General features: G+C 42.7%; 1 protein-coding gene across 8 annotated transcripts in view; it reads right to left on the reverse strand.

Annotated features, from left to right (window-relative positions):
- The window catches only part of PHACTR1 (phosphatase and actin regulator 1), a 295,507-nt gene that overhangs the window by 130,878 nt on the left and 147,840 nt on the right, over nt 1-16,789 (reverse strand). The window contains exon 1 of one of the 8 annotated variants that reach the window (XM_058032839.1): nt 4,602-4,851. The exons of 5 other annotated variants lie outside the window; for them this stretch is intronic. In XM_058032839.1, the coding sequence (XP_057888822.1) occupies nt 4,602-4,851 (250 nt within the window). Of the gene's footprint in view, nt 1-3,963; nt 4,321-4,358; nt 4,482-4,601; nt 4,852-16,789 lie in introns of those variants that run through there. 2 more of the 8 variants (XM_058032857.1, XM_058032865.1) reach the window with 2 other exon arrangements.

Genomic DNA, 16,789 nt, shown 5'->3' on the forward strand with positions numbered 1-16,789 from the left:
AAAGTAAATGTTCTAAAAGTTCCCAGTTAAAAGAAATAAGTCTTCAGTTCCAGGTGGGAATCACACATGCATACACACACATACACACACACATGCACAAGAGCCCATACACAGCTCCCCCCTTTCTTTTTGGAAAAGATATTTATCTGGAATCTCTAGAGGATGGGCAGCGTCAGAAAAACAAGTGTCAGAATTCCTATAGCAACAGTATCTCAGTCCACGCTGATTTTCATGCATATATAAGATCTTAGAATAATTTCTGCTTAAATAGCAAAACCATGAAGTATAGGAGCACATAATAAATAGACTGACTATCAGCTCTGAATGAAACCTTTTGGGCATGTTCATTCTTTGTATTATTTGTACTGCCACTACACTTGAACCTAAAGACCTAAAAACTTTGAGCCACACAGTTCTTGGAACTAGGAATACAGATGGCAAGAGACAGTCCTTTCCTCCCTCTCCCCACTAAAGGACTCATAATCTATTTATAGACCAGCAGCAAGTGGAAGGAAATCCCACAATCTCCATTTCACAGACAAGGAGCTTGGGTACAGAGTGATATATGATGGACATGCTTGAAGCTGCCCAGAGATACTTGACAGAGAACCCTTGAGCTGAGAACCCTGATTTGTCAGTGATAAAAAACCACTTAGCTCTGTGAATTCTTTCTCTTCCAATGCACTCCTAAGTTAACTTTTTCCAACTCAAGTTTTCTTGTCAGACCCTCTGCATAAAAATCAAAAGTATCCCACTTCATTTGTTCCACTCACTCTGTTAGGTCACCTCTGGGTGTCATTGAAGTCTTTACAGTTCTTTCTAGCCATACAGAAGTAGAGATCTGTCTAAAGCACATTCCGGAGCCAGGCTCAGCATTCAGTAGGACACTGAGATTTGCAGTCAGTTTCCAGTATAAAATAAATAAAAACCAGCCAAGCCTCTTCCTTCACTTGTTTCTCTGACTACTGTGGTTCATCAGTCATGTCATCTGCTATGACCCAGCACTATCACAACCCTCACAGAGACCACCAAAATCAGCACACTGAGAAGTGCTCTATACATACCAGATGTTTAGCATTACAGCATGCCTTGATCTCTTGCAGTTCTAGCTCCTTCTGCTCTACTAGATTATCAGTCACTTCTCCATATTTACATTCAGAAAACACTTTCATTCCTCTTCATGATTTTGGAGCAACCTGTGTTGTCTCCTCAATTCTTGTATGTTGTTTCTTTGGACTGTTGCAACTCTTCTCCATTCTGCTTCTCCCAACATCTCCCTCACAGCCCCTAGCATTCAGAGCTCAGCCCTATTGCTCCTGTATTCCTGGAGGTGACTCACATCTCTCTTCACTTGACGTCCCTCTCAGTTCAGTCCACCATGTCTGATTGCCTCTCTGGCATCCTGTCCTGCATATCTCATTCTTCACTCATGTACAGTTTCACCACTCAATTTTCAACACAGTTTCTGTTATTCTACCACCCAACCTTTTGGTACTGGTGCTTTTATAGACCTCTCTTGTTGTTTTCTATTTTGCAACTAAATTAGCATTAAATATATCCATTCTTTTCAGTCCAATGGTTAAAGCATCTCCATTTTCATCCTATTACTGTAGGATCCTGCTTATCTTTGAGCTCCTCACTTATTATTTTTTTACCTCATCAAAATGCTGCATCTACACCAACTCCTTTTACCTGTACTTCAGTGTGCCCATCTGCATTGTCAAATTTCTTCATCAACTTCTCTCCAAATTACAGGACCTCCCTTCCAAGATATCATATGACTCAGTACCTGCTTCCATATTTTCCTTCAGTTTCATGGCTATCTCTTTTAGTATTCTCCTAGTCATGACTTTTCCTAGATTAGCTGATGGTATCTGAAGGATCTGCCTCAGTTTCAGCATAAATTTTCCTTCTAGAGTAGTAGAACAATGAAAATGTAGAGTAAGACAATGACTAGAATCCAGGACTCATAACTGGATTTGGAGGATATTTCAGCATTAAATAAATGTGTCCAACTGATCTGCCTATGCCATAGGGACTGAATACTGGTCTTTGTACATGGTTCCAACAAAGACAATAGCTGCTCAGATCACAGGATCCACACAGGACATTTGGGTACACTAGAGCAGCTACAGACCTGCAAGACATTATATAAACTATACATAATTTGAATAGGAGGGTGGGGGTGCTCACATTGCAAAGTGCTGTACATTTCCCTTATAAAAGGTAGTAAGTGGTCCCCTTTCTAAGTGCTCTTTAGGCTGTGCAACTGTGAGGATTCATGGACATCTTGAGATCCTGACAGGTTTCTCTGTATCTGAGCTGGTCACAGATTTTTACCTGATCTGTCTGATATGATCATTGTGTAATTTCAGTTAATTATATCATCCTTTCCCTCCAAGCACCAAAAGATACAGAACTGATATTCACCAGGAAAAAAAAAAAAAAAAAAAAAAATTCCAAAAAATTCCTGGCATTTTTCTATGCTGAAAGTGAGTGTCCCCAGGCAGCCAGGCAGCATAGCTGGGACTAGACTACAGTTTCTTTACTTTCTGAAAGAAACTCATAGATGTGCATGCTGTGGAAAGAAAAGATTAAGGCTGTACTGGTATTAGTTACTTTTTAAATTATGATCATTTGCATGACACAGAATGAATGAAATCCTACCCCACAGAAAGAGGGGGCAAAACCAGACTGATGATGTGCCCTGGAAGCCTGCTGGCTGCGAGCCTCTCTGCTCTGTTCTTTGCCTCTCTGGCGTTACTAGATTATCTCCTGCCAAGAGCCATAGCCTGCCCTCGGAGTATGTAATGGTTTGAAGCTAAATAACCAAACACAGAGAAGGAAGAAAACCCCTAAAATACAAACCTATTAGTCTGCTAAGAGGTACAAGTAACTGGAGTTATACATTCATATGCATCCATGTGTACACGTGTGCCTTAAAAGGGAAGAAAGCATATTCTTTTCTTACTGTGCTAAGATTTCAAGTACACGGTTCCAAAAAAAACTCAGCAAAAGATGTTGATGCAGTTGAGTTTTAGGTCAATTCAATTAAACTAGGAAAGCATAATTTTATAAATGGCTTCATTTGCTTTTAAGGATAAATAAATTACACTAGTAGTGTAAAGTAAATACTACTGCTTTGGCTGGACAAAGCCATTCCTTTAATATCTGTGGGGCTTGCTGTCAGTAGCAGCACATAAGAGGAAAGGAAACACTCAACAATTTACATAGCATTCATCAGATTCTTCCCTCAGCTGTAGTGGCATAAGCAGAAAGAGTGCTTAACCCACTGTGGGTTTCCAGGCTTCTCAGGCTATCTTCTCCCTATTCACCAAAAGCAATTCTGTTCAGCTTTAGCTGCTTTTTAATCAAAGAAATTATAATCACATTAGCAGGATGCTTATTCTGAAGAGACATTAGCAAATGCACGGTTACTTTGTTAAACTGCAGACCTGTGGTTGAAAAAGAACCACGAGTTCCCAAATAATATTTTCTTCTTTTGTATAGTGCAAATGAAAGCAGAGTTGGTTAATTAAAATATTATTATTAATAATAATAATAATACTAACCTTAATGTCAAAAGCTGAAAAATGGAGTGCCAACAACTACTAAGAACCTCAGCTCAGAAAACGCTAACAATTTCAAATTCACATTTATCATCAAAAAAGTCTTTCCCTGATCTTCAGAAAATGAGATCTGTATACCACATCAGTTAATAGGGACCTAAGTCGAGTGCCTTCAGTCCTAAGTAACATGCAAATCCACACAGCAAAGCAAAGTAATACAACATTGAACAAGAATGTGGGGTAACATCTGTGAGGCTATTTTTTGCCTGAATGCTTGTATGCTGCTCCTAGTTCTCAGCTTCTCCTAATAGCTTACTTCGGCAAAATCCAGAGAATTTGTCATTGTTGCCTTCAAATATTTGCATTCCTAGAAACATAAAAAGCATATACTTACCTGTAGCAACACCTGTGATTGATTACACCGTCACTCCCTGAAACCCTCTAGAGGTTTTGCTCAGTCCCAAAAGGAGAGGGGGAAGGGATGAGAACAGTTGTCTGAAGAGCACTGTATTAATTCCAATAAAAATACAATTTCCCCCATGCATTTGACAGCACGATGAAAATCACACTAGCGGTATTCCTGATAAACCAGATCTTCCAGATACTCAGTTGAGTCAAGCAAACTCTATTGCAGCACGACAAGGAAAAAGTTGATGTATCAAGGCAAAAAACCCCCTGATCTAAAATTCATAGGAATGGGAACAAAACACAATCAATACAAGCAGCAATTTCTATAGCAACTGGGGAGAAAAGGGAATGGGAAAATAGGAGAAGAGTTGGTGCCTTAACTGTTAGCACAAAGCTTCTGAGGCAAATGAAGGGACCCGTCCCTTTTGGCATCTCCCCGATCGAGAGGCTGAATCAATGCCCAGCGTATTGCTCCCGCGCCTCCTTTCCTCTTTCCCTGGGATCTGTGGAGGAGCAAGCCGAGCATCCCAGGCTCCGACGGGAGCGCACACATGTCCGCGCACCCCCGAGCAAGCACAGGCGCTCCCTGCCTCGCTCCTACACCCACAGGATCTCGGCACTCACCGTCACGGGCTTCCTCCCCGCGACTGCAGTTGCTGCAAATGTGTTTGATCTCCTTGCCTATGTGATACTGTATCACAAACGAGACGTTGTTAGTGTTGCTGGTGGGCTCCTTCAGTGGCTTCATCCTCACTAGATAGAAAGCTTTCTTTTTAGGTTTCTCTCCACTCATGTCCGAAACCGAGCCCTGCCCGCAGCCAGCAGAAGGAAAAGCCAGCATCCCAGGCTGCCTGGCGTGCGTGCAATCCGCCATCCGCTCCCGCTCGCCTCGGTGTTTAGCTGCCACACACAACAGGGATGAAGGGGAGGGCTGGGGGAGAGGGGGAGGCGGGAGGAGAGCAGGCAGAAGCGCTGCCTGAGCCTTGCTGCCTGCCCTCCGCGACCCCTCTCCTTAACCAATCCCCCGGGCAGGGCTGGAGGATGCTCAGCGCGTTCCCGCTCCGAGCCTCTCCCTCAGCCGCGGGAGCCGGACACATGTGGCGGCACGGCAGAGCCTGGCACACCTTTGGCTACCTTGCCGCCTGCGGACACCCAGGAGGCAGAGCCTTCCCTGGCCTCCCGCTCCCTCTGCATCCCCTTCTCCCACGCCCTCCCCCATTTCCGTGCGCCCCGGGCCGCGGCCCTGCGGGATGGCGGGCACAGCCCGGCCCTGCCAGCGCCGCCGTGCTCCGGCCTGGAGTACGCGGCAGCAGGGCCGGCAGCGCGGCCCGTCCCACGGAATTAACGATGTACACACAAAGAACTGTCCGGCAGCGGGCTGCAAACCTTCCTCCCCGGCTCTCCATCATCTCCGGCTGCGGCTCAAGGGGGCACAGGGGCACGCCGCTTCAGCTGCCCCAGCAAAACCAAACCCCACCCGCTTTTCATTCCGATTTTTTTTCCCCCTTTGCTTCTTATAAAAGCCAGATAAGGTGCTTGGTCCGGCTCGTGCAGGGCTTAAGAGGGCGGCCACGGACAATGGCTGGCACCGCCTGGTGACTTCGGCCCGAGAGCCCCTGCAGGGGCACTGCTCCTCAGCCGCCACGGCTGAGCCACACTGTGTGACTGCTTATCTAGGCAGCGAACTTCTTTGTCTCCCCTGCCTCCTGCCCATGGTTGCAGCTGTTCCAGAGAACAGCCTAATCATTCCAGGCTGCCTGCATTTCCAAAACTCCCCCTGCCTGAAAGGGATTATAATCCCTGGCCAGACACATCAATCTGCTGTCCAGCTGCCCCCAAAATGCTGTGCGTTTTCACGGCTTGGTAAACAACCCAAACTGCCCAACCTGCCGAAGCAGCAGCTCAGGACAGTGCCTGTGACACAGAGAATTAGAGGAGTGGGGGCAAAGATGCTTGCTTCTTGCAGGTTCTGGGAAGGAAAGCCTGAAGAAGAGATGATATCCTCAGCTATTCTGGCTGCTATTACAGGAATGTGAGTGCTGGTTCTTTAAATGTTCAGCAAGCTATCAGTTTGGCAGGCACTAAGCAGAGAGAGTGCAATTGGGGCAGATGAAATACGGCAAAGAATAACACCATTCTCCTTATTTTTAGCCAAAGCCCTCACTCACTGTTAGAAGAAATCCACTCATTCTACAACTCTTTATCATTTCCACATATTGCTGCCCCATGTTTTACTGCAACATGAGGACAAAACAGCCTTGATACTCTTAAACTACACATGAAACAGTCAGTGAGACTTTTGCCTAAAGAAGACAGAGCAGAAACTTAATTCATTGCCATGGTTTTCAATTTTCTCAAGTTCATGCACACACACACTCACACACACACAGAGACACACAGAGGCACACAGAAGATGCATACAATGAAACTGCTGACCTACTTGCTCTGCATCATTCTGATGCAGGTCTGACTTCTCACCTGGCACTCCTGGGAGTTGAAACCAAATGCAAGGCTTTACTTTTCTCAGCGGAGTTCACAAATCAGCCAAGGTGCTATCAGATCTCACAGAAATACAGATTGAAGCAGGCATTCAGCAGAATTATGCTGGTCACCAAGCCATACAAGCATCCTATACACTGGGCTATGTATGTGGGTTTATGCTGAATAGAGTCGGTCACCTCAGGTGATGTATTGCCCCAAAGGACTTGATTTTGCATGTGTTGCTCATCTAAGATTCCTACCTGCTTCATATAAGTGGTAGGAGAACAGGGAATGCACAATTATTCAGGAATAAGCAGGTGAGTTCCCCAAATGTGTGTAAGTGTGTAGTTCCGAGTTAATGCACTGAAAAGCCATCCCTTTGAAGGAAGGCCTGATGCTGAGGTGCTGTTTGCTATGTTACACATTTGGAAAGTAAAGGCTGAGAAGAGTTTGATTCCCCCAGTAGTCAGACAGCAGTTCAGAGACTCGCAGTGGAATTCCCTCTAACTTATTCACTGCCTTTGAGAACACCTTCAGTTTGGTTGTGATTCAGAAAATAATTAGGTGAGTGGAAGACATGATCATAATTCACCTTCTGAACTTGCTTAGAGTTCACACTGTCACTCGTACTCAGTACTGCTGCATTATGGAAATGGGTCAGGAGAGAAAAGCACATTCAAATGCCAGCTTCCCTGAATCTGGGAGATATGAGTGTTAATGAAATGCAGGGTGAACTCAAAACTGGAATATCATATCTGTTGTCTCGGGGTACTTTTGGGGTGTTGTGCCTCCCCTGTCTTAAGAAAGAAAACTAGAGTCATACATTCAGCAGAGCTGGTCTTGTAAGGTAAATGGTCTTGTAGTTCAGGAACTGGGGAAGACTTAGAACATGAAAAACTGGGTCAAGTCATCAGTCTTTTGCAACCTCCCTCTAAGACCTCAGAGAATTTATTTACAACCTCTTGATATCTCAGCTCCTTGCCTAAAGAATAGTGATGTTGATGTTTCTGGTTTTCAGACAAATTTTATGAAATCATAATCTAAGTTTCTCTGAAGGTGTTTGTGTATCACAGAGGGAATATCAACAGACTTTTCAAATTTACTGAGAGAGAGAGGTTTACTGTTTATAGCAAAATGAGAGGGGGAACAGGAAAAACATTTTGCATCAGGCTTAGCCCAAACAATTCACTCACTCCAGACTTTTTTTTTTTTGTTTCACTTGATTTTATTTCGACAGTATTTATCCCTCCTCTTGCTACTCATTTCATTCTAAAGCTATAAAATTCAACTAGGATCTGAAAATAGACTTCATAACTAAACACTGCCTTTTTACTGACTCTGATATTATCTCCCCAACCCAAAAAACTTTAAGAGAGAGACAGAAGCAACTTCTTTCTCAGGCAGAGACTGAAAGACTATCACCTACCTTCTAGTTCAGCCTCACATGCACTCCATTCTGTGAAAGAACCAGCAAATACTACCAGAGCGGACTGAGTTTTACAAGCAGATCCTGGGAGACTGCAGAAGCCCAGCTGCTCTGACATGTTTGTGGACAACTGGGAATTAAATAACTGGTGAATAAGAGCTCCAAATTATCATGGAGAAAGCCCAGTAAATTTTTGCTTCCAGGTGCTATGTATTTTGAATGCAAACAAGCCCTGAAGATATCTGCTAGTATGTCTCCTGTAACATGCTCTTTGCTATAACATGCAAATTGCCTTCATTCCTAAGAGCTGCCTTACAGAGAATCTGAATTTGCCACAGCTCATAAAACAAAAATAAGTTTAATTATGATCTCTTTAATTACGGTGAAAGCTGCCGCTGCTAATCAGTTCCAGGACAAATAATGTAAAATGAATGTACTACAGTAGTCCTGCAGAAAAAGACTTGCTTTGCCTTTGTAAAGATAAGTGAAAAAGGTCTAATAACTCTTTCACTGCCTCAGTACACAGCTACAAACCTTGGCATAATTTGATTGCACAGTGGACAACAAAAATCAATGAACAGGATGTCAGATAATTCGTTATTTGACAGTGAATCAACAAACTTGCATCCTATTCCCAGGCCACATTTGCTTCTTCTATAAGCTTGAGAAACGACTTGTACCTTCAGTTCTTTCACCCCTTCAGCCTTTGCCATTAAGGAGAATGCCAGTTCCATTGTCCATAAAGAAGAAATGGAAGCAGCATCCCCTTTAAACAGATGACTGACTGATGACTTACCTGCACAAAAATCTCTGAAGCTTGACACTGTCATGCCTTTATTTTTTCCCATTTCACCATGTCTTCCCATGTCAGAGATCACTTGGCTAAGAGTCTTTTTTGGGACACTGTGTCCTCAAAGAGCAGGCAAGTTTTCAGCTGCATTCTCCACTCCACAGAGAAGAATATTCCTTCTTACTTCTTTCTCTAAGCTGTGGCACTGTGCAAAATGCCAGTCAGGACATCCCTGAAATGTGCCTTACAGCCCTCAGCTGAACAACAGGGAGGTTTCTGTGTGGGCTGGACAAGCTCTCTCTTCCAGCACAAATAGGTGCACAAAAGAAACTGTGTGGAAGCCTCTGATCCTTGTTTCTTCAGTACAAATGTTGTCTTGGAGATCTGCAGTGTTCCTCTGAACAAGCTATGGCACTGTTCTTATAAAAATGCTAGATAAATGGAAGTCTAACAAGGCAGCACCACTTCTTCTCAGCAGTTTAGTCTTTCTAACCAAAACACTATGATTCATGTTTTACAGGCTATTTAGGCAGTGATGTTTTCACAGGGATGCCCCGGTACTTGGCAATTTTTTATAAATATTTTACTTTCCTTCTTATTTCCTCTGCTCATGGTAATAAACATCCCAGTGAGAATAAAAAAGAGATAAAACATAAATAAATTAATTACCAGCTGCTCTGGTGATTAATGCATACATCAATGTTGTGCTACACATAGTGGTACAAACTGATCAGCTTGGAGTAAAGAGGGAAATAAGTACAATTTGATCACTGGCTACAACACAGGAATCAGCCCCTAGCACAGTACTTCCTTTGGTAACATCTTCAATTTACTATCAAAAAAATGCCCTCAAAACCACCTCAGGATGGCTGACATTTTTCAAAGGAGTTTGTCGCCAGGTGAAGAATTTTTCTCGTTGCAGTGCACAATTCAAACCTGGCTATCCAAATATTTTCTGTTTGCCAGGCAATTACTGCAGCTGGAGGACTCTGGTCCATGGCAGGGGCTCCAGGGTGCTAGGCTGACAGTATTTCTGCTTACTACGTGGCACATCAGCAAAAATGGGAGGGCAAGGAGGAGGGAGAATCAGCCTGAGACTCCAGCAGGCCAAAATAGAATATGACCTTTTTAGTTTTGCAGCTGTAAACACATTCTTAAGCAACAATCCCAGTTACTCCTGGCAGTCTTTGGCCCAAGAGAGACAAAGACTGCCATCACCCAGGTGATGAGTGCTGCACAAACAAGTGCAAACTGAAGGAAGAAGAAAGGAAAGAAAATGCCCCTTCCTGGATTTTCAACATTCAGCAATAGTGCTGAAGCATTACACATCTCATTCTTGCTCTACCTGCAGGGCTCTCCACATCCTGGGCATATGCTTTGCCATGATGGAGTCCTCTCCTTATTTAGGAGAAGCCCTGCTTTATTTCTATGTGATGCCATATGGTGTGAAGAAAGCGAACAGAAAAGGTTACACGTAAAAACCACATAAGCTTAGAAACACCTGTTTGCTGCAAAAGTGAAGAACTACTGATGGCAAAGGCCTTCTAAGGATAAAAAGGAAGATGTCATCCTACCTAGCAGGACAGATGGAAAGTTGCTGAGCTGCCATTTGAATGCCCAAACACCTATGTGCAATTAATGTCTAAAGGCCTGATAAAGCTAAGGGTAAACATCAGCAATGAACCAGTGTGGGGTGTGAAGTTCTAAAACAGCTGAGCAAGCAAACATTAGCATTAGATGATGCTGAAAGGAAGACAATCTTTATGCTGAAATCACAGCTGAAGCTCTTGCTGTAGCAGAGCTTACTGCAAGTCCCAGCATCAGAGCCATTAGTCACTACAGTCCTAACGAGGTCATCACCTCCCATCTCAGAAAATCCACTCTCAGTTTTCGTATCTAATTTTGATGTGGCATGCCCTAAAGTTTTATGATCGATTTGGAGCACTTTGCATATCCTGCATAGCTTTCAGAGGAATGGAAGCCTTTTTTGCCTTGACAACAGAAAAAGGATAGAGCAGAGGCATGAATTGGGACTTGGTAGCACCCCTGCATGATCTAAACTGAGCATTTAGCTGCCATCTTCAAGTTAACAAAAAGTAATTCCAAAAACTTCACTGCAATTACAAGTTTGAAACCAAGGAGGAATCTGAATTAAGTCCTGTGTGGCCAATTTAATAATTCCATTTAGGAAGGATCATACTTAGCGTTGATGTGAGCATACAGACAGCAGTCTGACACTGGTAATTGCTTTGCCCCATGTGTTTGGAACTGTGGAAATAGATTCTACCAGTAAGATTCACTACAAAATATGGGCCTGACCCAGTGCTTATTCAAGTTAATTGGAATTTTTCCATGGCATTAACTGCACACTTTAACATATACCAAAATGCAACAGCACCGGTGACTTGAAGACCCATATCATTGCAGCAGCCTCCTTGCTAGTTACTCCCTGCTTGACACTGAGAGAATAAAGTATGATATACCATAGATTTTCACACACCACACCACCCCAAAATACGTTTTTCTTTCTGTGCATAAATTAAGAAACAGCTCTCCACCCTCTGCTTTCCTTCCATCAAACCCAGAGCTGTCTTACATATACATGCAGAAAAATATTTTTAAAAACCTCACAAAACTAAACCCACAGTCAGGTATCAGATTGCATCTATAATTCCTCACAAGGTTCTGTTCCCCCACAGCCTGCTAAAAAAAGTGCAGCAGGGGGAGAAGTCAGTGCGCCTGTGTGTACCTGTGTGTCTAGCAAGCCCCTGGGGGAAAAAATCTGAATATGACTTTTCTTGTCACAATTGCTCCTAGACAGCAAAAAGGGAGGGGAAGGTCCAGAGGAGGAGTCCAAGCCTCTAGAATAAATAAAGTCAAGCACTGGTCATCTCTGGCTGACGAACTGGCAGTACTGCTCCCACATCATGGGTTAGTTTTATACTGCTTCCTACCGATATGGAAAACCAGGCACTTATGGTTTTGTTGGCTCCAAGTAAAACTACATGTTTGAAAAGTAAAGCAAAGAAGGCAATATGAGGGTTTTAGAGCTGTGCATTACAATTGTTTCATAAGAAGAACCTTAATTTGGACAAAATCAAGTGTTTCAGTTAAAGTAACAAGGAAAATACAGCAGAAGCCCTGGATTTACAACATGCAATAGAGAAACTTGAAACTTTGTGGAACCTAGCAAAGTTCTACTGTGATAAACCTATGACTTGGAACAGCCTTTTCTGGACACTTTTGGATGCAAAGAAAACTCAGTAAAGTAGGTCACAGTCATCATCTTCCAGGATGCCACTACGGTTTTCTCCATGTTTTCTCAAGAATTATGTCTCAAGACAAGAATAAAAGAAACTATACTGAGAAAAAAAAAAATCTGCTTTTCATTCCAGTGCCTGGAAATCCTGGGTGATCAACTTCAGACACCTGAGAAAACATCAGTCTTTCTAGAACTGCCACTTTGGATATCCTGAATCTCTATCCCTTTGAGAGTGTGTGCCACAGACATGAATATCACAAAATCACAGAAGTCTAGGACTTCCTGTCACAACCCCTCAAGGACTGAGCCATACACAGTGCTCTGTCTGCCCTGGCTCCAGAAAGGTCTGAGTCATCTGGCTTTAAGGAAAGTGTAAGAAAATAGGTCAAACTGAACTTCCCATCACAGGCAATTGCAGCAAAGTCAATCAGCTTGCAAAAGCATTGCTCTCAGCACAAACTGCCCTCATATTTCTGTCTACATAACTAATTAAATTAATTCCTGATCATATCAAATAGCATGACTTCCCCAAGAATGTACAGACTAACACTCCCTGCTGATAATCTTTACTTATAAAAGTTGCTTCTCAGGTAAAGCTATGGAGAAGGATCACACTGCAGGAATCTTTGTTGAAGTAATACATCCAAAATATGAGCGTGGCTTGAAATTGGTAGACAGACCAAAAGATTTATTTCCAAGCAATAAAATAGATAGTTATTATCTCAGAAACTCTCTATTGTCTACTGAGATCACCAGCCTAGAGCAGACAAAGTTACAATCAGCACATAATAGAGATGACTGGATTTTTTGCCTATATAAATGACTCATATTAAGTCTGTTGCTTGCAGTTCAGAACAGTTTACTTGAAGGTCAGGGATATGACTGTGCATGAAGCACATTCATTTAGGGAACACTTTCACACACAAAAGGAAACAGCAAATGAAGAAGGATACATTTGACAGACTTGGCCCCAAAGAACTCATTTGCAGTAACACAGTTACAGACCCTTGACCAAAGTTTCCAGGTCAATGGCCTGGGACTTGCCATATCTTCTGTGTGCCACTGGGGCAGCCACACAAAACTAACAGGCTTTCATTTCAGTTTTTCATCTCACTATGGTTGCTGTGGTTTCCAGAACCAGTGTGTTTAAAGCAATCTGAGAAAGTCACAAAGTGCAAAAGCTTTGGAGGCTGGAGACATGGGAAAAGCCACACAGCAAGTCCAGTAAAGTCAAACTCTGACCAAGTTCAGACAGAGGATGAGCTGTGAGAACAAGCTAAAGGTTCATGAGGTCTACAGAAGTACAAATGAACAGGCAAGCAGGCAGAATCAAGTGGGAACATGAGATGAGGGGAAGCAACATTCAGCCATAACAGAAAGAAGATAAAGGGAAGGAGAAGAAAAAGAGAGAAGATCAGGAAACCTATGAACTCCTCCCTAAACTTCCAGGGTGCCTTTGAAACAACAGACCCTCCCAACCTTCAAAGGCTTCTCCCAGTGCTGAAAAACACTTTGCAATAACACATGAACAGTGCAGGAACCAAGAGTACTGAGGCAGCTGCAAAGGCTGATTTAGGTACAAACGCTGGCAAAGCTGTAGGGGGAAGCTTTCATAAGCATCTGCCTCCACTGGGCCTGACAGCAGCACACACTGTCAATCACCTCACCTCAATAAGTGCTCACAGTTTTCTCAAATTAGAAATTAAGACAACACAAATCCCTAGGAATAGCACACAGTTTCTATACATATCACCCAGTGAGTTAGCAGCGCTGAAGTGAAGCAAGAAGCTTCTGACATTATCCATGTGCATCTTTTTCAGTCTTTCCTCCTTCAGCACAAACGTGGGGTCCTCCGACTGGTACAGAAATCTGCATGAGGAACTTTTTATTTTCTCCAAAAAGAAGCAGAAAAAAAAAAGTTCTTACTCTCCTCTTTTTAGTCCCTGGTTACTATGGGCCAGTCATTTTTCATCATCAGGCCCCTATCCCTCAATCACTGCTTGTACTTTCACGCTTGTGCTGGTGTGAAGCACAAGCACAGAGGGAGAAATTTGGCTTTGCATCAGTCCCATGTCATCATTCTCCCAGTGTTCCCAGAGTTTAACACAACCAGGCTTTACAACACCAACAGACAGTACATGCACCATCAACAGGTCTTACTGACAAAAAGCCATATTAAGCGTTTTTTACCTCTTTAAAGCCTTGAATAGCAGTCAACACAAAGAAGCTGCAGTGTGCTGAAGGATCTTAAGAAATAGCTGTATAATCAGTTTTTGCTGAAATCCTGGAACATTTTTTAATGTGAATCTTGCCAAGCTCTTTAATGTCTGCCCATTGGTTAAGCCTCAACATCCAGGCTAGATTTTAGTAATTTCTTAGGGGCTTTTATAAAAGCAGGAACTATTAACTGCTAAAATCTAATCCATCTTTTTCCGTGATGCATTGCCATAACATATAACGACACACCTGCAGTACTTTTAACAATCTTAGCCATCATGTACATAAATTATTCACTAGAAATAGAAACTTACTCCTAATATATGCTAATTTTTGGAGGTTTTATAGAGTTAACTGCTTCACCTGTGTGATCCATGATGTCTACCTGTCAAAACCTTAGTCTCCAGAGAACATCGCAGCACAAAGGGCAGGATTTCACTTTCCCAGAGGTTTAAACCAGAGAAGAACATGACAGAAGGCTGAACTAGAAGGACTGCAGTACACGTTTCATTCACAGTGGAGTGAATGCAGCAAAATAGTGGTAAAACCCACTGCAGATCTTTTTTATTACTTTGTATTACAAAAATTCCAAGGGGCCCCAGCAGAGCTTAGGACTGCAGTATACAATGTACTCTGACATTTTAACAGACTTTTTGTCCTAATGATCTTCAAGTTTCCTCTAGAGCAGTCATCCTCTGGGCTTAAAGCATCCTGGCTTCAAGACTTTCTTGATTCAAGACTTTGGGAAAGCTCTAACTGCATCATAAGGCCAAAAGCAGATGGAAATTTTCAATCACTTCATGGGTTATTGCTGGAAATACATCACCAAAATGTATACTAAGAGGTCAAACACATCTTTGTTCCTTGCATCACCATGAACAACTAAGAACTTAGTGTTCATAGGCAGTACTTGAAGAGCATGCTGAGAAAAGATTCACGAGAGAACAGTTTGCATACTTGTGATGCAAGAATGCAAACTTAAGCACATGTTTCTGCAAAAAAAAAAAATATTTTTCCCTTCCCACAACAGTTTAAAGTTTAAAGGTGAGACTACTAATTACTTACAGCCAAGCATAAGTCCAAGGTGCCCAGGAAGGCTGTCTATCTCTGTTGGCGCTCAAGGCTGGAAGGGGTTAAGTCCCCAGGCAATCTGATCTAATTAGATCTGCTTTGAGCTCTGGATGTCCCATCCAACTGAAATTATTCTATGATTCTAAAACATTCAATCAATAGTATCTTCCTCTGACTTGTACACCTTTGAGGTAACAACCAAAGGCAGTCTCAGTGGTGTGTGAGTGCACTTCTGCACACTGCAACTGCAAGTTCCAAGCTTTCTTGTCAGGGTAACAGTTTTCAGCCACTCAGACAAGATATTTGAGTGGGATGTGACCATGCCACAGCCCTTTGGTAAGAAGCTGGTAAGTTGTGCTCATGGGAATATACACAGCTTTTCAGTTTTCTCCAGAGAAGCCATTTGGCCTTCTTCCTCAGGGAACCTGCAGCTTTCCTTCTTGAGAGATCTAATGCACTATAAGCTGCAAATAAGCTTTTCATACCAAGGCACTATTTCCCCCCCTTCCGCCCCCCCACCCCCAGCCATACTTTGTCATTTTTCTAGATGTTTTGAGAAATCCAGAATTATGCGTATTTTGTAATTTTGCCTTGTAATCTTTGTGATAAAGGTTCCTCCACCACTTCCTAGCCACCTCCATTTAAGGACTGCCACCTCCACAAGCTGGTTGCCAGAAAACAGCTATCTTGGGAAATGCAATGTGTTAAATGACAAAGGACTGCTCTGCCTGCCCGAGGCATCATTCTTTTGATGTCTGCACAGAAACATGCTGAGGGGGAAATGAAAAGGCTACCAGCCCTGACAATGTAGGGCATTGGCTGCAGCTGCACATGGGAGAGGAACAGGAATTCTATGAGGGCAATCTGGCCTTCAAGCGGAAATGCAGGGACTGTTAAAAGGGAACAAGTGCATGCTTTGCTCTTTCTCTTGTTCTTCTGACCAAAGTAGAAGAGAGGCAAGGTGAGAAAACAAAGAATATGGGATCTAGAGAAGGAAGCAGCTTATTATAAAGCTATTATGAATAGTTGGCATGATGCTTAGCTAGGGGATAATGAAGTTAGCAATTAGAGATGATGAATGGTTGAAGGGGCTTTATAATGATATGGAATGATTTTCATCTTTATATCAGACAGGTTGAATTCGGGTCAAGTCAGTACCAAGACAACATGAATGCTATCTGATTTATTTCATCGAGGTTTGTGGAATGAGCTTGGTCCCTTGTAAGCTGTTTGGGACAAAGGCTTATTCATAAGTAATTATCTGCAATAAGCACCTCCACTTGCATGAGGCAGAGCTTTAAACAAGGGACTTTTCAAACAGCCAGGCTTTGAAAAGGTTACAATTCAAGTAGATAAAGCTGTAAAAGTATTACTTAAATATGACAAAGAGAGAGATGGCATTGTTTGTCCAATGCTTTACAGAAATGATGGGCTGAAGCTTTATTTGAATTTATTTTCAATTATGAGCCAGTTCTTCCTGCCTGGGCATTTAGAAATTGCACAGTGCCTGTTGGGCAAAACTGCAGTCTATATAAAGAAGCAAAGAACATAAGGTGTCCTTTACT

This window comes from Melospiza georgiana, chromosome 1 (genome assembly GCF_028018845.1).
Source record: "Melospiza georgiana isolate bMelGeo1 chromosome 1, bMelGeo1.pri, whole genome shotgun sequence".
Taxonomy (NCBI): Eukaryota; Metazoa; Chordata; class Aves; order Passeriformes; family Passerellidae; genus Melospiza; species Melospiza georgiana.